At 39.9% G+C, this 22,228-nt stretch overlaps 1 protein-coding gene across 13 annotated transcripts in view; it reads left to right on the forward strand.

Annotated features, from left to right (window-relative positions):
• KALRN (kalirin RhoGEF kinase) overlaps nt 1-22,228 on the forward strand; it is a 514,059-nt gene that overhangs the window by 259,546 nt on the left and 232,285 nt on the right. For all 13 annotated transcript variants that reach the window (XM_057430160.1, XM_057430159.1, XM_057430148.1 and 10 more), the window contains exon 10: nt 17,510-17,632. In XM_057430160.1, coding sequence (XP_057286143.1) covers nt 17,510-17,632 — 123 coding nt within the window. The remainder of the gene's footprint in view (nt 1-17,509; nt 17,633-22,228) is intronic.

Genomic DNA, 22,228 nt, shown 5'->3' on the forward strand with positions numbered 1-22,228 from the left:
AAACTGAAATTATCTGCAAACCTTTGTGTCTTTCTTCCTTCATATAATTATTAAACCAAGCAGACAATTGTTCTTTGTGCTTTTAACATCACTGATTAAAAAATAATAATGATCATGTTTTAATTTAGACACGGATCAGTAGTGCTAGGGATATCAAACTTCAGGGGCCAGCTTCAGTTACCAACTAAAGTTTACTTAGCATTGATGTACAAGCAGTGTGAGAACACTTTGATGACCTCCACAGCTGTCTTGGGAAATAGGATCTGAAGAAATCTGAACCAGCCAGCTTGATCTCTGAACCTACTGAAGGGAGAAGAGGAACTGAAAAAAAAAACCAAAATCCTTTGTGCCCCACAAAGTGTTTTTCTTGTTTAGAGCACTGTCCGTCCTTCAAGGTTCAAGGCCTGGTCCTTTCAGATGGTCTGTTTTGCTATGTCTTGAACTGCAAATGTTTGGATTCTTACTGAGAGTTTAGGAATCTCTAAGAAGGCCTTCTGAAAACTTCCTGAAATCCTACTGACTTGATGAGGTTTTGAATCTGCCTCATAGTGGATAAAGAAGACATAATTCAAAGTATGAAGAAATTAAAAAAGTGATATAGAGATGGTTCTCTGTAGGTAGATGCAACTGTCCATGGTCTGGATTTATCCTGCCTGTCTTTAGGAGTGTAACTGAATCATCCAAGTCAGAAGCCTAATGCATAGATTCCTTTTATAGTCAATGAAAAGACATTGGCATCTTCAGAGAATGACTGTCTAGGATCAAAACTGTACCCTGGATACTTCCCACTCTTACTGTTGACTATCAGGGAAATAAAAAGGTAGGCTCTTCAGACAAGACCTTCATTTTATTATGTAATTTTGGGTGAGATGTATTAAGATGCAAGAATCCAATCCTGTGTGGTTCAGAGCACTTCTAGCCGTCATGCAGGGCCCCTCAGTGCCTTTCTGATCCAGGATTTGCTTTGCAGCAAACTACAAGTCAGTCCTAGGGGGACTGCTAAAATTTGCTGTTACACTGAGGCAGAATCATCCTCCTTGTATATCATATCCTCATTGTCTATTGCAATCCCAGGATTGTCTGCATGTCAATGTCCCTGAAAATATGATGTGTAGTTTATTGTTTCTGAAAACGCATCGTTGGCTCTCATTGTCATAGGAAAGGAGAATAAAGAATCAGACTTGTCTGTTACTGATTACCCCTACAAAAATAGTAGGGCTGCAGTGGTGCAGGAAGAGAAATAAAGTAGTTTTCTCCAGAAATACGTATACTTTTTGAAAGCAATTACTAGATTGGGTAGTCATCACCAAGGACATGGAGAAAAATAAGGTCTTTGAATAAATGGACTAGACTGCCAGAAGACTTTCTCCCCTGTATCTTCCAGAAGCAACAATAATAAGTAGTACCTCTTACTTATTATGGTTACTTTCATCTCAAGATTATGGGTTTTTCTAAAAGGCTGATTTTGAGTGAATTGCAAAAGGTCACTGAAAGCTTCTTGACTAGAACTCTTCATGTCAGGATGTCTGATTCACAAACTCCTGCTTAGTCATTGGTACTCCAGTTTTACCCCTTATAAAAAAGTGTTACGGGATTTATTGGGACTATCTAAAAAGGAAATAAGTCTGTTATGCTGAGAAATAAATATGCTATTTAGGCATTGCTTTAGGAGTCCAAAATAGTCATTCTTTTCTAATCCATTTGTTTCTCTTGATTTTTCCTGCTAATTATCTTCTCACATGGCCTCCCAGCTTTTTCATGATCCTGCCTGTCACTTGGAGTGCTCAATCCATATTGTGTTTGAATGATGGCAAACAAAAGGTATTTTCATTGAAGTGAGAAAAAAACCTAAGCAGACAACAAAGAGGATAATGATAGCTAGCTCCTATAGCATAACTATAGGAATTTCACTGTGTTTTCCTCCACAGAGCAGCTGCTCAGCCAGCTGGTTACATTCCCCCTCTGGTAATGAACTGTAGTCATGATTTGAGATTATTGTGTCCTGCTGGGTAGCAAGGCCCAAGTTATGTTGAGCTGATCTGGCATCATGACCTGTTTCTGGTAGCTGCTACTCTCCATGCTAGTCATCTCCACTAACAGTTTTTCCTCCTTCTAGCAGCTCTACCTTACTCCATGCCACAAACTACTTTTTCTGGCTTTGCCCTGTATGCCTGTGCTCTGCAGCAGTTCTTTGCTCTTTTAGCTTCTCCTGTTGGCTGTGTGTTGTTTCAGTAGTTGCCTTACCTAACCAACTTGACTGAAGAGTTCTAGGATTTCTGTCCTTGGAAGAGAAGTTGCACATTATTTGGGACGAAAGACAGTGGTTTAGCTCACAGGAGACTTTTAAGGAACTTCTTTTGTTTCATATTCCTCATAGGGAACTCTTACACAAAGTTTCTTGCTTGCTTTTTAAAGTTGTAATCTTTGGATTGTACTTCTGGAAGCTATTGCCTAGGCTGGGGTGACCCTTCAGGCACATTTAGACAGAGCTGGTTGGCTCAAACTCATGTATACTATTACAGCCATAAACTTTCTTTTATGTTACACTATGGTTCATTTTAACAAAAATGTCTTTTGAATGTGGAAACATGCAAAACAAACATATTTAAAGCCTGCTCATTGGTCTTTTACCTTTCTCCTCCCTTTGTTTTGATAGTTCTTTACTTGTTTCTTTCCTGCCTTTTAGATTTTTTTTTTTTGCATGAGACATGTGTTGAGAGATGGAGAAAATGACTTTTATTTTTGGCTTCAGCAATGTACCAAACGCTCTGACCTTGAGACAGTTCCCTTCCCAAATAAGGAGGAAAAGTTGGAGGGGAACAACAAAATAATTTTTTTTCTCTCCCCTCCAGCAAAAAGTAACTTTAAACAATCAGAATGTATTTGGGGGTATTGTTTCTGCTTGCTTACCTCCTCAGGTTTTCAATGTGTGTGTGGTGTCAGGAAAGCAGAAGAGAAGAAAGATCAGGAAGAGGGATGCCATATTCTGGGAGCCACCAAGCTAGGAAAAAACGTAAGAAAGAAAGCAGTTTTTCACAGAAAACTTGAGGTTTTGGGAAATGGAAGGTGCTCTTAGGAGAAGTCCAAAATCACTTTTGCCCCTTATTCTGACCATGTCTCTCACACCTGGAGTGTTTTAGGTACCTCTTCTCTCTTGAACAGCTCGAAGTTCTTCCTTTCTGAAAGGGCTTTTCATGAGTCTTGTCCTTCTTGCTTGCACATCTGTCCTAGTTTATCACTGCATTACCAGCCTCCCAGGGGACTCGGCATCTGTTTGTTTGCTTCCCCACAAACAGGTTCCCACTGCCATTATCCGTTGACCTCCTTTGGTATCTCTGTGAGGCCATTGGCCTTTCACCCTTGAAAACCCTCACAGGATCCATTTCTGCTACAACATGCAGAAGAAATCAGCCACACAGATATGGGTAGAGTACAGAGTGATGCAAACATCCTGGGCTTTTTATTTCGGCTTGGCTGCATCTCACATACTGAGTGCCTAGCTTAGCATGGGGTCTGTGTGCAATATGTGAAGCTTCTCACACACCACAGTAACTTAGCCCTTTCCTCATTTGCAGTCCTGAGATATGACTTCTCTGCCCTGGGACACCATGTGTCAAACGTGCTGGTTTACCTGAGCAGTGACTGACAGACAGGCAGTGGAAGCAGAAGAGATGTTGCAGTGGCCCTACAGCAGGAGAAATGCTGTGGTGCAGGTCTGAATACCTGAGCTGTAACCAGTGGCAGAGGAGCCCTGCCAGGAGGTCAAACACAGCTTTGCACCTGCATTCCTTTCTCCCTGTTCACAGCCTGACACAGAAGAATATCTTAAACTGGGAGAGAAAATATTGGAGACATCAGGCTATTTATTTAAAGACAAAGAAGAGATCCTAGAAAAGTCCCTGATGGAGAATAGCCACTCTTGGCATTCAGGGCATTTGTTTCATCCTTGTTTTCCTACTTCTCCTTCCCCATATGGTTTACACTTTCATGTCTTGCCTCTAGTCTCAAATTAGATCAGAGCCCCAGGTGTGAGAAAACTTGTTTTCCCAGCTAAGAAAGTTGGGGCTGTTCAGCCTGGAGAAGAGAAGGCTGCGTGGAGACCTCATAGCAGCCTTCCAGTATCTGAAGGGGGCCTATAGGGATGCTGGAGAGGGACTCTTTGTCAGGACTGTAGTGATGGGACAAGGGGTAACGGGTTCAGACTTAAAAAGGGGAAGCTTAGGGTTAGATAAAAGGAAGAAGTTCTTTACTGTGAGGGGGGTGAGGCACTGGAACAGGCTGCCCAAAGAAGTAGTAAATGCTCCAACTCTTGTACTGTTCACAGCCAGGTTGGACAGAGTATTGGGTGACATGGTGCCAGGCATCCTTGCTCGTGGCAGGGGGGTTGGAACTAGATGATCTTAAGGTCCCTTCCAGCCCTATATTCTGCGATTCTGTAGCTCTATGCTGGCATAATGCTCAGCCCCAAAAGGTTCTGACCTGGCAGGGGTGGTTAAGACTACTGCAGCATTGTGCCATCCTGGTAAGTTTCCATATTACTGAAATGAGATTATATACCAAACCCCATTTTTCCCAGATGGAATTTTTTCTCTTATTAAACCTGTCTTTGCTATGTGCTGTGATTTTAAGCCTTGTTAAACCAAGATGACTAAATCACTGCTCCCACCAGTAACCTAAAGCAGTGCTTTATTTTATATCCTGGTCAATCAGCAGTTTTCTCTGTGGTGGAGAACTTGAGCTCAGTTGGGAGTGTCTATAGGGGCCTGGAGCATTGTGCTTGTATTAGAGTACTCCATTGTAAAGCTCATCCTTGCTTTATTAGTCTTTTCTAACTGTTAATTGCCTTGTTTGAACTAGTTGTTTAAACAAGTACCAGTTTAGGTAGGTTGATACTATCAAATTGTAGACAGTAATGTCTAAATTATGAGTGCAATCCTGTGTTAGTACAGTGGCAGCAGTTCCAGACAGTGACCCAGAGCACTGAAATTAGGAGCCAGTCAGGTAGGTTGCTCTTTTCCTACTGAGTAGACAAGAAGTGTATTTCCCAAGGTAGGTGCCTACCTAACTTGCCATTGCACTATTATATTGGTGCCTACACTAACACAATTATGCACTAGTTACAGCTGGAGCTGAAAAAAACCAAACATATAGTAAACGTTTTTAGGGTTTTAATTTGTGGTTATTTGTGGGGGTTTTTTTTTTCCCTTCAGAGTGTTTAGTGGCTACAACTGAACATTTAATAGTAGCAGAAATTATATCATAATTTTAGTCTAACATTACTCTATCAGTGGATTTCTTTCTTTGTTTTACAGACAGGGAAGCTGAGGCACTGAAAGGGGCCATAAAGCAGATCAGGGTTGGAATTAAGAAGCGTCGTTTTTTTTTCTGAATCTTTATCCACTCTGCATTAGTTTTCTTTTGTTTCTTGAAGCCTGTAGGCACATCTGTCACTTGCAGAGTTAAATCTGATTGCTGTATTTACATATTTGAGGATAATGTACTTTTCTAAAGAGTTCACATAGCTCCTTCTTTTCCTCCTGTGTACTCACTGTATTTCTTGGGGACTTTTTACATTTTGAGCAGTCCCACTGAGGAAAAGAAATGAAGCAAACATATTCAAGGAAAATACTTTGCAAGTCACAAAAGGGCTCTATAAGATCAGAATACTTTTCCTCACAAACATGAAAATCAGGACTGTAGTGGTGTGTTCACGAACATGAAAATTAGCTGTGATGATAGCTATCATTAGTAACAACCACTTGGAGATCAACACCTTGGAAGTCTAAATCAGAGCTTTCAATCAGAAATCTAAATCAGCTGGGTCCTGCAGTTGTCTCTACTTACTATCAGGTCTGCAAATGCTGCTGTTCTGCTGTTGGTGTGATGCCAGAGAAGAAAAACAGTTACTAGAGGTAGGAAGAAACATAAGATATTAAATAATTATTAGAATTTAGGAATTAAAAAAAAAACAAACAACCAACTAGTACACATGGTCATGGCATAGTCTGAGCATTGTTAACTCAGCACGCAAGAGGTTTCTAATAATTAGGATATTGTTTCACCTGTCGGTACTGAAGAGATATAGAGAACCTCTGCTTCAATGCACAAGAGGAAGAAGCTGTGCTAGACAATGAGTATGTTCAGGCATTTCTTTTCCTAGGAGCTCAAGACCATGAACGGCATGGTGGAAATAACCATAAAGGAAAATGAAAGGGAGGTTTGCTTGAGCAAAATATCAAGAGCGTTTCAGGTTGCCTTTGGTTCAGTGCCCACTCTGCCTGGAACAGATATTTTCTCCCATTCCCTGGAGCTGTGAGAGACCTGGGATATTCCTCCAGAAAGCTCTGATTATGTCCCAGCAAACCACGCAGACTGTGGGGGACAGTCCTAAGACTAGAACCAGCCTTAGCCCTGACCAGTCCAGCAGTTGTGCCATGTAAAGCTGATCTGGAAGGATGAACATCCGACAAGATTAGAGACCTGGGGAAGGCATTTTAGCCTCAGAAGGAGCAATATCACTATTCAAATTAGTGCTTTGGACAGCAACAACCAGAATTTTCTATATGGCCTAGGTATTAAAATATTTCTGTATTTATGAATATTACTTTTGGTAAGGGACTGACAGATCTGATTAGTTGTATTGCTAATTCATCACATTACAGTTAGTTGTCAGGTATGATTCCTTAGCATTGGACAACAGACACAAACAGCAACACCAGCAGCATAACTGCAAAAGAATTACCTGCCAGCATTGAAAAGCCTCATGCAGAGCACAGCAGCATCTTTCTATGCTGATGCAGAGCACATTTTCTGTGTCTTGTACAGAAGGAACATGCACGAATATGGTTATTTATAACTTCTCCACCCACACAGGGCTTTGAAATTTGGCTCTAAAAGAAGTTCAGCATTTAAAGAATACAACAAGGGTTTAACCTGAAGATGTATTTTTTTCATTATTTCCTTAAAAACAATATTCTGGGAACATTAGTAATGATCCAGGCATTAAGGAAGAAATATTAGTTCTTCATTTGTCTGTCTATTGTTCTCTTACTTGGAATGTTATTGGAGAGTCAGTTGCCAAATTTTATCAAGTAAAATATTTAATCAAGAAAATGAAAGATAAGTGGGACGCATTTGATGAATGGGAACTTTACCAAAGGAAAGCAATGTTTAGTTGAAAGAAGTCCTTTCTCAGGCTAAGAGAGGCATGTGTTTTCCTACTCCTTTTGGTGAGCTTGCACCCTAGATGACAACATTTAGTGAAGGAGCAGGCTGGGGCTGTGTGACCTCAGCCAATGCTCAGAGGAAATGGGCAAGTACTGCTCTCAAAATGCCCGACCTACACCCAGTCAGCTCTGCCAGAGCCCTGAATTGAACGTGCTGTTCCCAAGAGAGACATGACTAAATCTTGCATCTCACGAATTACTAGGGCTGGGATCAGATTTTTACATAGAGTGAAGGTGGATGGGGCCAGAACACACCATATTCTCCATTGTAAAATGTTTATAGACATGAAGAACTGTATAAGTACATAATAGTCATCTGCAGAAAGCAGACTCGGGGTTATTTTTGCCATACAAGCCTGTGAAAAGGTAAGCAGTTAAGCTGGAGCAGCTGTGTGGTAGACCGTGCACACATCATTGCATGACGTAAGCAGCCAGTCTACAGTAATGTGAAAGCTCTTGGAGTGGGGTGAGGAATGGAAGAGCAAAGCTACTTCAAGTTAAGGCCTGAATCAGCAAGTCATCATGAACTTCTGAGATGGTGCTGGAGAAGTTGAGAATAATCTTGTTGGTGCTCAGGCCATTGCTATGGAAGGTATTTAGGATATCTTTGCTTAGTCATACCATTCACTTTAGAGACCTTTCACAGCTGTTTTTGAATACTTCAGCAAAAGAAGCTGCTAAGAATGGGTTAGCCAGGAGAATCTTTTACTCCGTTGTGATTTTTACTGCAGAAGCTGTTGATGAGCAAGAATCCTATTGCAGGGACTGTCTTGTCTGGATGAACTGCTACAGTCCTGTTTCCAGGTGGGCTTGTAGGATATCTATGGGCGCTAGAAGCAGGGAGGAGTCTTGAGAAGCTATGTGCTTACATTTCTGCACATTCAGCACTTTTCTGACACACTTCTAAATTGATAGACCCACATATCTCAGCAGTTGTGTAATTTACTCGGATGCATTCACTATTATCAGCTGTGTTTTGCAAGGCTGTCCCCACTGAAAAGAACAGAACATGGATGTTCTGCTTTTGGCAAACTAGCAGTATTTTTAACAACAGAGGTTAGATTTTTGTTGTTAAAATGAGAAATTGTGCAGAGGTGAAGCTTTCACATAATGTGCAGGAAGCTTATAAAAACACCTAGAATCTGATTTCATGGAGTCTTTTTTTGGTTGAATGTAGACAAGGGACTAAAGAAAGTTTTTTAAATGTTGTAATTGGCTCTGCATTTAATTCCCCTCGTTAATTTAGTTGCACTACACAGCAAAATACTGATAGGTCTGAAAGGTTACTTTTCCCTCCAAGGGCAAACAGGACTGTGTGCTTTTTTCTTTTGAAAAGACCTCTTTAATTATTTGCTGGTATTTGGAATAACTATAATTAGAAAGGAAAAGCAAGGAGTGATTAAAAAAATCATATTTAATAGCAGTTGCATTAGTTCTCTGGCTTTTGAAAGAGACCCAGGCATAGTTGAGTACATACATACCACACAAAGGAATTGTGGTGAAAAGGAAAGGCAAAATGGAGGTGATAAATTTCTGACTGATGGCAGGAAAGGTCTTCTGTTGTAGCATTTTAAGGAAGATCTTCCTTGAGAAAGGATTGGAGTATGAAAACCCACTTTTGTCATCCAGTCCTCAGACTGTTAATGAGTGTAGCTCTGTTCGCTCAATTCCCCCTGTTCTTTAAAAAAAAACCAAACAACCAAAAACCCCCCACAAATCCCTGAAACCTCAGATTGCTTGCCTGGTGATAGTGGGATACACTGATTAGGTCTCAAACCAATTTGAAAGTGACTGTTTGAGCTGAATTAAATACAGAAGAACCCAGTTGGCTGGCTATATTATTTTCTAAATATTAATTAGTCTTTGCCACACAGACAGGTCAAGCTGTGGAATTTCAGGATTTATAGCTACATCCTCAGAAGTTAGGCATTTTTACCCTGTGAATTTAGAGCAGCTTCCACCTAATTTTAAAGCGTCACCTTTGAATGGATTGCCTGCTCACTTTTGTACAGCTGCCATGATGTTTATTATATTAGTATGTGTCTGTATGGGAAAAGATTCCTAGAATCCCCAAATTTGGAGCCACATACTGGTAGAAGCTGCAAAAACTTGAAGGCAGCTTTCACTCCAAACACTTTATCAGCCTTGCTTGTTTTGACTGCAAGTGTGGTTGATGTCATTTTAGAAATGAGAATGGAGGCAGGGAAGTTGAGTCATTTGCTGAACTGCAGTGCTGGGCATTGAACCAAATCACTTAAGTTGCCATCTACTTTTGATATGAAAGCCTCCTTGAGTTTTGCTTATTTTTTAGAATGCCTGTATAATTTGACATGCTTAACCAAAGAGAGTGAACAGTGAGGCACAGTTCCCTGACACTGCTACTGCACTGCATTAACAGAGCTGTATCTGTACGAGTGCACTTATCTGCATGTACCTATGCAGCTTGTAACATGCTATCATATGAACTACATTTGTTCAGAAGTTGCTAAATGAGAACTAGAACATGGTGTTCAGGCATGTGTCTGGAGGCTCGGATTCTGCTGGATACGTAACTAGTCTGCTTATTACCTTTATATGCACAGGGGCTTTGATCTACGTTTACTGAAGTCAGTTGAAACTTTGCTGTGGATTTTGATGAGAACAAGATGTGTTTTAGAATCAGTCATAGATGTCTCTGAAATTAAAAGTAATGTCATGGGAGCCAAAGATGATGTTTGTGCTTTAAACATGAGGTGTGATCCCCTTCTTAAAAAAATGTTTGTTGTTTTTAAATACTGTGCCACCAACTTTTAATTTTAATGAAGAAAGAAGTGAAAAGGGGAGCTCAGTTTTTATTAGGAGTTAAAAACCACAACTAAGAATGGTTGAGTTTTGTTTTGGTTTCTATTATAAACCATTAATAATACCAGGAAAAGCCAGAGGATAAGTTCCTTTGTATTTTGGTGTATTTTCTCAGCTAGACCTTTATTTGACATTACCCTGCTGTGACAGGACCAGGATAGGAGGGAAAAGAAATCTATTTTCAGCAATGATTTGGAATGCAACAAAGAACTACATTTTAATTTAAGTCAGACTTGGTGTGCATTTTATTCGTTAGGATTAGGATTTAGTAAGTCTCCTTGACTTGTTGTGCATTTGGGGGGCTCTTTAGTTTTGTTTTTATTCTGATTCTCGGTGTTTGTTTTGTGTTCCTTGGTACTGTTGCTGACATCAAATTCTCCTGAAGGGCCTGGTAGGTGGCCAGGGCTGAGGCTGGCAGTGGCAGCCCACACAGAACAACGTGCCCCAGCAGAGGTAATTCCAATGGAGAGGAGATGACAATCCCCAACTGTCTGCTGCCTCCGCTCAGAGATTGTCACCTCTCTGGCAAATGTGCTCTCTTTATGGCATAGAGGCCCTTTTACCTCTCAAGAAGGGAGTGCCTACTTTGAGTTATGTTGCTCATAAATGCATATATGATGTGTAGCTTCTAGTTCATCTATTGTAAGGGAATGAATTATCTTCTGCTAAAAATTGTGTATCTTGTACTTGCAAATTCTAGTTCAGCCAGCGTTACTAACTAGGCTTGTACAATTTTGAAGGGCTTTGACAGAAAAGATGGGATTTTGTTGCTGTGCAGTATAACAAAACATTTAAAACAAGTTTTGGATGTGAAGTACCTGTGAAAGCATGATCTGAAACATGAACCTTTTAACTACACTTCTTGGTTACAAAAAACATGGTTGGCAAACGCAGAGTTTGTGGAATAAAGTTTCAGACGTGCAAGACCTTGGAAATAATGGACATCTATAATAACAGCTACAGAAAAGGTAGAGATACAGTTTGATTCTTGTGAAAATGGTGATGAGACTGCAAACCCGCAAGTTTTAAAGTGTCACATGAATTCCTGGTATCACACCAGAATTCTAGTTAGCCCATAGCATCTCAAGAGCAAGCCATAAAGTGTATATAGTGGCAACTTGATACTGTTTGGCTTCCTTTCCCTGGCATAAACCTAACGGACTTTGGAGGCTGTATCCATGTGTTTGAAGTTAGGCAATGCTTATGCACCTATTTGAAATGGGGCCTCATTTAAAACAGCATAAATTGGGTGTGCTTCAATGGAGTTGCTCTGGAATTTATTACAACTCTGCTGGAGTCACCAAAGAGTTAATCTAACCCCTTTGAGTTATGCCAGATTTGTACTAGTTTGCGATCAAGATCTGACTCTTAACTGCTTAAAGTGTAAAACAGTATAATTTATTTTCAGTTTTCAGAGGAACCTAGTTTTAAGAGTCACTATGGCAACAACAGTGGGTCTTAGAGTAACAAAGATTAATGATTCCCTCAGCCAAGTCTCTTCAGTGGGTCATCTCGCTCAGGAGCAATGAAACTGTTCAACACGGGCCTGGGCCAAATGCAAAAGTCAGAGTGCCCTGTCACTGCTAGCACAATATGCTTCATCATAGTAATGATGGTTTAATCACCAGCTTACAGTTCTCATCTCTTTCATGTAGGATTCAGTGATTGGTATATTTAGGCAAGCCTTTGTGTTCAGATTGTCCAGGGAAGTGGTGGAGTCACCATACCTGGAGATATTTAAAAGACCTGTAGATGGGCTTAGTGACCTGATTTAGTGGTAGACTTAGCAGTCTTGGGTTTATGGTTGCACTAGGTGATATTAAGGGTCTTTTCCAACCCAAATAATTTTACGATTCTTATCCAGGTCATTCTCATTTCATCTTCATTCACTGCTGCTATAAGAAATACAATTTAAAAGATGTGAAAATGCAGTTTTTCAAGTAGTGTCAACAATGGCTATAGTTCCTTAAAGTAATGCATTTACTACTACTTTCATGTTTTGTATTCATGTAAAATGGGACCAGAGCTTGGGGACTTGGTGAGAAAGAGTTGTTTTCCAAGGAGATTTTATTTTAAAGTCATATAAACTTATGAGGTGCTTCCTAGTTTTCACATTTGCTGATTAGGAAAGGTACTTACAGAAAGAGGCTACATTTTCAAAGACCCACGCTGAAAAACTCTGCCCTTTTAAAATAGTGTCCATTGCTTTTTTTTTTTCCCCTCTCCCTAATTTAAAAATCAAATTAACTTTCTAAGCTATTAAAAAATTTGACCTTAACTGCACTAATGTAATCATCTTGCCATATTGCCATCATACAAATTAGCCTAGAGGAAGAGCAATTATCAACCCAGAACTTTGCTTAATTATTGTGTGATTGCTTCTTCAACATTTTTCCTTTAAAACTGTTCTTCCACTTCTTTCTTCCTGTGTTTTCCTACCCTGTCCCATACAAACTATCACCATTCCCTGCAAATGGAGTACATTTTTCTCCGACCTTACCTGGGCGGTATTTATTTTGCCAATTTAGGTGTGCTACCATAGGTCTTAGGGTTCCCATAGGCAAGAGTTCAATCATCAAGAAGATGGAGTGTGGAGTGGCCTTTGGAAGCACCTGTTTCCTGATGCTGTACTCAGATGAAACCTGACTGAATTGCCACTATTATTATTTTTTGCAGTTGCACAGATCATTCAACAGGGACAGCTATGGCTATTCTTCCAGGTAGCATTTTGAATCTTGTGGTTATCCAGCCATATAATAACTGTAATAGCTAGCACAGTCAGCCTGCTGTAATTTTACTGGAGTTTTATTTAATTTTCCTGGTGACCTTGGTTTGATACTTATTTTGCTGGGTGTGTAATTGTGCCCCTGAGGAGATAAGGAGACAGGACATGCACATCATGATAGAAAGAAGATAATGCTTCTACCACTTTTGATCTTAAACTAGATGAAATAAAAACAAGAGATACTAACATCTTCTTTTTAACAATTACATGTAACCTGTAGCATTCCCACCAACAAATGTTGCTGACATCAAATTTGTTTCTTGAGCATTTGGTTTGTTATCCCACTGTTAACAGGTTACTGGCAAACATTTAATGCCTTTGAGCCTGATGCTGTATAAACTTCTAGTAGCTGGGAATTAAACACGGAGTCATGGATATCCATCCAGAAAAGAAAGGGAGCAGCCTTCTCACCTCCTAGGCTCACGTGCACACTATCTGGAGTCCCATGCAAGCTACTGTTAAAGTGAACAGAGCAGCTCATTTATTCCTTCCCATGGACTTCCTATGGGACTGTGAAAAGAAACAGCAGAAATCTACCCAAATCAACTCACCAGTAGTGGCTGGGTCAGTGAGGTGTGGGATGGGAATTTGCTGCAGGTAAAGGTGAAATACCAAGACTATTATCCCCCAGCCCTTTCAGAAACTCTGAGTTAGAGAATTTCCTAGGTGACTCCAGGGCAGCTTCACCCGTGCTTGGAGGTGTACCTTGAAGTTCAAACTCTAGCTATGGTTTTATTATTGTAGTTTTATCTAATGGACAGCAGCCTACATTGGCAAATGCTGCCTGCATGAACAGCGGCTGGCCTGTTTTTAAATTGCTGTCAGGAAGGATCAGGCTTTACTTTACAGGAGCTATAGAACAGGAGGGAGGTCCTGGCCCCTCTCCTGAGCAGCTTTCAAACGAGTGAGCTGCAGTAGTAAATGAGTACTAGAATGAGATTTGTCATATACCGGAGTTGCAAAATATATTTTATGTTTCAAGAAACACCTCAGATGATGGATCTATCTGTAACATAGTATTTTCATTCCAAAGAATTCATGACTTACAGCCTTTTTCTAGCTGTTTTAAGAAAACAATAGCTTGGCAATAAAGGACATTTAGGAAATTTGAAGATGTAATTTGGAAAACACTCTTAACTGCATTTTAAACAGCATCTTCAAGCTGGTTACGTTTTTAAGGATTAATTAAATTATTTGAACTATGGCACTGTAACTTCAATGGCTAACTCTATCTCAGGATGTTAATTTTCAGCAGTAGAGTAAGTTATACAGTCTGTGCTCTCAATTAAAATGTTGTTTATCTTGAATTATTACACAGTTACACTAGTTCTAAAGACATTTCCTTTCTTCAGTGTAAGGGAGAATATTTCCAGACATGCTGACAGGTAGATGTTTACAAGTGCTGGTGATTTCAGGTTTAATTGTGACCTTTCAGAGTTGCTCCTGCATTTGCCACAGGCTAATTGCTTTACATTTTGCCTTGTTTTCACTGGGGAGTAAGTGCTTTGAATCCAGCTATATTTATGTTCTTGCTGTTGCTTTGATCACTCAGTTATTCCCATACCTCTTTTCATTTAGTGCAAACTTTCTGTGCCTTGTATGATAGAAACAAAGATGTGATATTTCTTTGTGTTTTCAAATTATTAGATGGCATATTAGCTGCTCATATAAATGCCAAGGATTCCTTTGATAGTTAGGACTATTGGATTATCAGTGCCTCATACTAACATTATTTCTTCTGCCTACTTCCTGGGACACCTCAGCAGTTCACTTAGTCTCTTAATGTGCATATACACACATAGTATTTCCCCCCTCTCCCTTCCACGCATAATTAAAATTTAGCACAGTATTTTCAGTCCAACATTTATGGATTTCATAAAATGGTTGCTAAAAGAAATGCATTGAACACTGCAGTGGTCAAATATGTTAACGTGGTTTTCAGAGCCACAAAAATTCTGTTAAGGAACTTAGTCTTTAAAAAGTCATGGTTGTTTCTTGTGGGAATCATGGCAGAAATAGAGCTTATGGAACAGTTTGAACTGGAACGTTTTAAAGATTAGGTAGGGTCTATGAAATCTTACATGTGGCACTCTAAGCATAGAAATGACATAGGAAAGCACTCAAAAAGGGTGTTATAGCCAGTGTCATTAGTGGATGGTTTATAGATTTATTTTTTTTAATCTTGTCATGTAGTGTTGATTTATTAAGTGGATGTACAAATTTGTCACCTCAAGGGGTATTTTATATTTAATCTTATAAATGAAAGGATATGGTAATCTAATCAATACTTGCATAGATTACTTCAGAGGGAAGCTTTCATGTTATAAGAAGGATTTGATGAATCACCACGTAGCGCCCTTCTGCGTCAGGCACTATGGAATAACTGCTTGAATGCAACATGAGACTTTGCTTCAAGAGTTGCAAGCTTTTGGATCAGTCCTGAACAAAGGTTTATTCCCAATGGATTAATGTTCCAACTCTGGGTGGGGTTTTTTTGGTGTGTTAGGATTTCTAAAATGCAAGAGGCAATCTCTGTCATCACTCATCTAACAGTGACTAAAGCAGCCCGATATAACATTGGTTGGGATAAAATTTTTATTTTTATGTGATTACTACTTGAAAAAGCATGAAAAAGTTACTAGAGTATTTTGCTGTAGCATTACAGTGAGTGGCTATCAAATATTAATAATTAGAAAGTACATACTGCATACTAACTTCGTATGAAACACTGCTCAAATTAAAGTTGTTTGCATTAAAAAATATTTAAAAAATGAGACCTCATTAAATGAGATGTTTTCAAAATTGAATTTTAATCTGGTTCCATTTTTAATAGATAAATTGAAAACTCCTGACAAGAGTAAAGAGGCTGTTAATGGAATTATTAACAGACTGTTAATAACACAAATTCTAGAAGGCATTTACCAAAGCAGATGGAAGACAAGCTGATCAGAGAAAGGGAAATGGGAAGTGATGACTGAACTACCAACACACCTGGTCTTGCTTCTTCATCCCCACAGTGACACTTGAGCCTAACGTCTGTTGGCCCTGCAGACCATAAAGTGTGTTGATAGCCTATTTTGTGAAATTATTTGTATTCTGTGACTGAAAAATACTTGTAAGCACAAAATATTACTTAAAAAAATGCTTTTTTTCCTGCAAAATAATAGGATTGGGAAATAAGTGTATGTATAGAAAACTTTGTTTGTACTTGGAGCTTCCTACAAAAATATGCTTGGGATCCAACAGTACAGAAAAGACTTAAACACCAGGTGGTTTAGATTCTGTGCAATCAAGCCATGAAATAGCTTTACTTGCCGGGGGGGGGGGGGGGGGGGGGGGAGGAAGGGGGAAAAAAAAAACCCTACACACACATCTTTAATTTCTCCAGTCTTAGATTTCTGGGCTTAGTCAATGATATCTGCTTATTTATCAGTTGCACACAAGACAAGTGGCTGCTTGCACAACAGCTATCTTTTGCCTTGGTTCTATGCCCTGCTATCAGAGCCCCTTTCAGACGAAGCTGCCACAAGGTGTCCTGCAGCCCCTGCCCAGCATCCCTGGGGCCCATGCTTGCTGCTTGCACCCCAGTGCTGCGCAGAGACGATGCAGCTCTGAGGCTGTTTGCAGGTGCAGCGCTCTAGTAGTATTGCTGTCCTGGGGACTCTTGTGGTGTTTACTCCCTTCAGTGTGACAGAAATACCAGCTGTTGTTTGCTAGTCCATGAGTATCGGTAGCAGTGAGGATCAACAGCTCCTTGTGAGCCCAGGGCTTCTTGTGGAGTGGAGTCCTAGCTACTTACACAAATACCAGTATTGATCTAGTACTGTTTATTCTCTTAGCCTCTGTATATTAGCAGAGTTGCAGAAAGGGTAGAGATCGCATTCTGAAATTTCCCAAGCTTGTAAAGTTAATTTTTTTTTCTTCAGCTTATGGTAGACCTTGAACAGAACTAAATTTTAGTGCCGGTGTTGTTGTGAGAAGGAGCTCCAAGTGGATGGTGATCATACAGTTTAATTTTTAAAAGAAAATCCTCTTTAACTCTCAAAATACCAGACTTGCCACTTTACCCTTCCATAAGGATCAGTTACATTTGGGACTGAAAACCTTAAAGACTTGGAGGGTGCACACTGTCAACATTTTACAGCCTGCAGTGAAGGCTTCTTAACCTTTTCATTCTAGGTACTCTGATAATGCTTTCTCCCCACATCAAAATAAACTTTAATTGATCCTTCATCATGCTTTTGGATTCATTTAAGATGCTTTGCATTAAGATCTGCTGTTTATGCAAAATCAGTTTTCACTGTTTCCAGTGTACACAAGGAGCTCTCAAGAGGGAAGGGTACTTGCTGCGAAAGACACCAGATTTCTGATTCCTTTCCTCAAAATTCTTTAAGTCAATGTTTGCTATCTGGCAGGCTCAAATAACTAAGCTACACTTCAAAATAAATTGAATAGTAAAAATCCAATAATTCTAATTTACCAGTAACATCTAGAAATACTTATCTTCTATCCAGATGGAATGGACTTTGACAGATCTGCATATGTTTAGCTGTAGCAAGCAAAAGCAATACCTCTGCAGCTGTTTTATCCTCGTCCTGAGAATTTCTCTGTGCCACTGAGACAGTAGAGGTAATTGGATGTTCTTCTCTTCTGGCAGGTACTGGACTGGATTGAAAATCATGGGGAAGCCTTTCTGAGTAAACATACAGGAGTGGGGAAATCTCTTCACAGAGCACGCGCACTGCAGAAAAGACATGATGATTTTGAAGAGGTAGCACAGGTAAGAGCCTGAATCAGACACTTCTGTTTTCTATCCTGATTTTTGTTACTCCTCTTGTATATTGAGAAAAAAAGTATTGCTCTTTTGGGTCACACTGCTGTCTTCAAGTATTTGGAGATGTCTCCCAGGTTTGAAAGTTGGCATGCACGCTGCAGAACATGGTAGCAGCAGGACTTACAACCAGAAAAATCACGAGATTGCGTTGGTGGGAGATGTCAAAACCTGGGGGAAATTGCAAGCAGTTCACAGGACAATAATGCAAAATGTTGGGAAATAGAAGAGGATGGTTATGAGCAAGGATGATAGAAAAAAATCAGTTTTAATTCCTAGAGTGGAAACTGAGGGCCTTGAGAATGTAGTGGAAAGCAGCAGCTAGTAAAGCAGTAGGGAAAACACTGGAGTATGTTTACAGTAAGGGCAACTACTCTTCCACTCTTTCCAAGAATACAGTGTATTATGTGGAATGAGTCTTTGTTTCTTGTGGAATAAGGGGCAATCATTTTTTGGTTTTAGACTTTAGTACTCTTTTTCTGTAGTACCTTTCACATGTGCTGGCCTAGTTTAGTTGAAGATGTTTCCAGAAACAGACACATACCTCTTTCACTGTGCCCTCAGGGAAACAATTTCACTGCCTAATGGCAGCTACTGGCTAGATACTTTTTTCCTTTCCCTGGTATTCAGTTTATATTTCTCTTAATCTCTCTTCCGCTGCCCCCACCCTGTTTATGTCACTTTAGCCTTACTTATCTCTCTTAAGGAGATAAATTCCCGGAAAAGAGATTAATTAACAACCCTGAACAATTTGTAGAATGTCTTCTTCTATGTGCCATATTTAATGCTGCTAGCATGTTCTTATCAATCCCTTAAATAACTTCTATTACCTACTACTTTGGATCCATTCAGTTGGCCAACATCCTATTAATTAGATGTTCAGCTCTTGATGAAATACTCTATAGCTTGGCTTGCTAGTGAGCTTCAGTGTTACCTTTCAGCTGTGACTGGATATCTTTGCATACCATTGACAAATCACACAGCCTGAAAGTAGCAGTTCTAGATTGGTGGGTCTCTAAAATTTCCAGGGACTTTGTATGGATTTGAGCCTTCTGGTAATAGGCTTGAATTTCTAGAATTACCTGTTGCAAATATATTAAAATGAGTTTAGGCTGAAGATTACAAACCACAGTTCTACAAACCGTTATCCAAAAGCACAAGTTAGTGTGAGGATTCATGCTGAAATCAACATTAGGTGCCATTCCAGAAGATGTGCTCGAGTCACCTGTTATTGGATGCAATACTGGAGTAAGGAGTGAAAATGAAAACCATGTAATATACGGGAGCTGAAACTAAGTGATTTAATGTCCTTTGTGGCATTAATATTTTGTAAATCTCCCTTCTCTATGATACATTAGCTTCATAACTCCGCTTACATCTAGCATTTTGGATCACAGTTAGCTTTTTATTTTTCTTTTTTACCTCCTCTTTGAGTAGTACTCCAGTGGAGATCTAGGAAACAAATTAAGAACAGGTGAGAAGACAGAAAAATAACATGGACTTGACAATAGAGATTGAAGCAAGCTGTGTAATTGTCTGCACATGGAAACAACAGCTCACTTAAGGCTTGCTCCACTGGATGATGTAATTTGGAGATAGATCCCTTCACTAGGGTTTGGGAACCTTTACAAATGTGCAGCTTGCACGGGTTAAGTCAGAATGGAATTATTTCACTTAAGGCTTTTCAAACCCCTCTGTTAGTCCTCCTTCTGTATTATTTCAGCATGTCTGTCTGTGTATAACTTCAGACGAATTTCGTTTCACAAGGCCAAATTTAGAGCAAAGATTGTTCACTGGATGATGACGTGTTCTAATGAACGTGGGTGTCTGGGAGGAGGATGGAGAGGAAAGGGAAAAGTATAGTTTGCGTGGGTGCAGAATCTTGTACGTTTCTCTGAATCAGATTCTTTTACATCTCATGGCATCGATAAGTGTCTCATTGCTCTGCCCAGACAACTGAGAACAGTCACAAACAGTCCTGCATTCTGAGTATGAAGTTTATGGTGCCTCCAAATTAGTAATCACTGACACGAGTCAAACTTGGTTACTTTCCCCTGGCTTTGACAGAAATAGTTTCCTCTGGTGCATTCACACCAGAATATCGTTGCTAATTTATGAGGCCTGTCTGCAGTGTGACACTGGAATGTGATGCTGGCAAATGGACATGGGGACATGCACTGAGGGGAAGTGAAAGGAAGCTCAGGCTTTATCTGAGGTCAAGGACTTAAGAATATAATACTCTGCTTTGGAAAGAGTAATGGCAAGGGTAGGAGGGGAGGCCATAAATTTATCACACCTGGAGTTCTCCTGCAGAAGCTTCTAGTGAGGTCGATTTTGTGGTTGGAGAATAAATCTCCCTGCTCTAATTATGACCAGTTTTTATTCTTCTTAGCTCCCTTCTTGATGCTTAACTCTTTAGAAGCATTTTTCTCCACTTAATATCTCTGCCATGGCGAGGGTGGGTAACTAGCATTGCTTATTCCCAGTATATCCATATAATAAAGCACATGTGCTAAGATCCTGAAACAAACTGGTCAGTTTACCATTCCCCTCGTCGGGATGTTGATTACTGGCATTAACAATAGAGTTGTGTTTGTTTTTCTTAATAAAATAAAAAGTGTAGTACTAATATAACTGGTAAGATTGACAGTATAAGCAATAGTATTTACTATTGGCAGTTCTCTGAAAAAAAAACAACACTTAGCCCGCCATGCATTATAAATTTAATCTCTAAAATCTACTTTCTTTTGGCTCTGATATATTTGCTTTTATCTCCTACTGATTCAGGAAGGCATTTGCAAAGGTCAGACTAGGAGCAATTTTCATAACTTTTCTTGATATTTTCAACATTGGGCAAAACATTCATGTCTTCGAATGCTGCTTAACTGCATGTAAAGAGTAGTAGTGTTTCTGGGATTGCTGTGCTGAGAAATGCTCTGATTGACTGACCTGCCAAGGCACTAGATTGAGAGGCTGAACATGCTCCCTCAGTGTCTGATTAGAAACTCCACAGATTTATAAATCTAGATGTAATGATTCAATCAGGCATGTGCAAAATAGATCACATTCCTGCATACAGCTATGCTTGGAAAATATCAGTGATTTTAAAGTGCTGCATTGTGGGCAATAGGAAATATAGTTCGGGGTCCCTTTCTCTCATAACTGCTGCTTAGACAATGCTCTAGCAGTTTTTCTGACTGTATTTATTCTATATGGAATGCACAGATGGCAAATGCTTGAATTTGGATTAAAAAGCCTGAGCTCCTGGGAGGGAGGCTGGTATCTTGTACATACCTAAAGATGTTTCTCAACCAGTGCTGATGCTGTTCACAGGCTGGCACCCTGAAAATGACAACCTAAGGCCCAGTGCCTGCCACACAGTGAAATTTAGCAGTCGGGCATTGTCAAGGTATCACCAAAGAAATACTGCTGTTTATGTAGCTGCAACATTCCTGCAATGACAGCCTCTTTGCATGGCTGGAATTATTTTGTGCAAATCAGATAACCATAGTTCAGCCAGTTATGACTGTAAAGCCAAAGATATTTTCAAATTTTCCTTAGAAAAGGGCTTTTATCCTGGAAACCAGTGTGCCTTTCAATTGGAAAAGTCTCCCCAGTGCTTCAGTGCAATAGAGTTGAGTGGCATGTGTTGAAAATCCTTCTTCTGTTCTCTGTATATGAAGAGAGGGGCCTTAGACCATTCTCCTCCCTTCTGTCATTCTTGGCAATCGGAGGTTAAGGTGGCTATCTCGACATTCTCCTCTGCTTACAAAGAGCATCACTGCATTTGTGCTGGTGCAGAATTAGGAAAGAAACTGGGGAAACTGCTCTGTTACTCCCTTGAGCTCTGCTGGTGGAGGACTTAGTGGTTTTGTGTTTGAATGACCCGGAAGAAGCATTTCTGTAGTCTTTCTGCATTTATGAGTTTTTCCATCAGATGTGCTGTTAAGATTACCCGCCGTGCAGGCTCACCCACATTTTTGACACCAGTACGTGTTTCCACCTGCAGATGGCACTCGCAACGCGCTGTACAAGCCTCCAGTTCTGCTAAGGGTCAACAGAGCTGCTGGTTGTAATCCAAACTAACCAGTGTCTAGAAGTGAAATGAAGCAGAAGTGGAAGTTGTTTCACACAGTGTCCCCGTGGTGTTCTCCCACCCCTGCCAAAACCCACGTTGTTCAAGGTCACCCAGAAAAACAACCCTCCTGTTTTTATTTTGTTTTTATACACAAAGCTGGGCGGTCCATGCTTTAATGCAAGGCGGTGCTTGTCATCTGTATTTGTGGGATAAGCTGCTCTTGGATCCGTGGAGCTGCTTTCAAGGCTCTTTGGCTACAACACAATATGCTTGCAGCTACAACTGAGTTTTGTATTTAGTAACTGTGTGTGTATTTGCATGCAGTAGTTGGTATATTTTTCATAGTAACCCAAAAGCACTGATGTTTACAAGGTGAACTGTCACAATTCAAGCATGCAACAAAGTACACATTCTGAACAGCCTTGATTAAAAATGTGTGGAATTGTCCCTCATTATCAGACACAATA

This window comes from Pezoporus wallicus, unplaced genomic scaffold (assembly GCF_028554395.1).
Source record: "Pezoporus wallicus isolate ANWC-B61680 ecotype Strahan unplaced genomic scaffold, APGP_CSIRO_Pwel_v1 contig_5261, whole genome shotgun sequence".
Taxonomy (NCBI): domain Eukaryota; kingdom Metazoa; phylum Chordata; class Aves; order Psittaciformes; family Psittacidae; genus Pezoporus; species Pezoporus wallicus.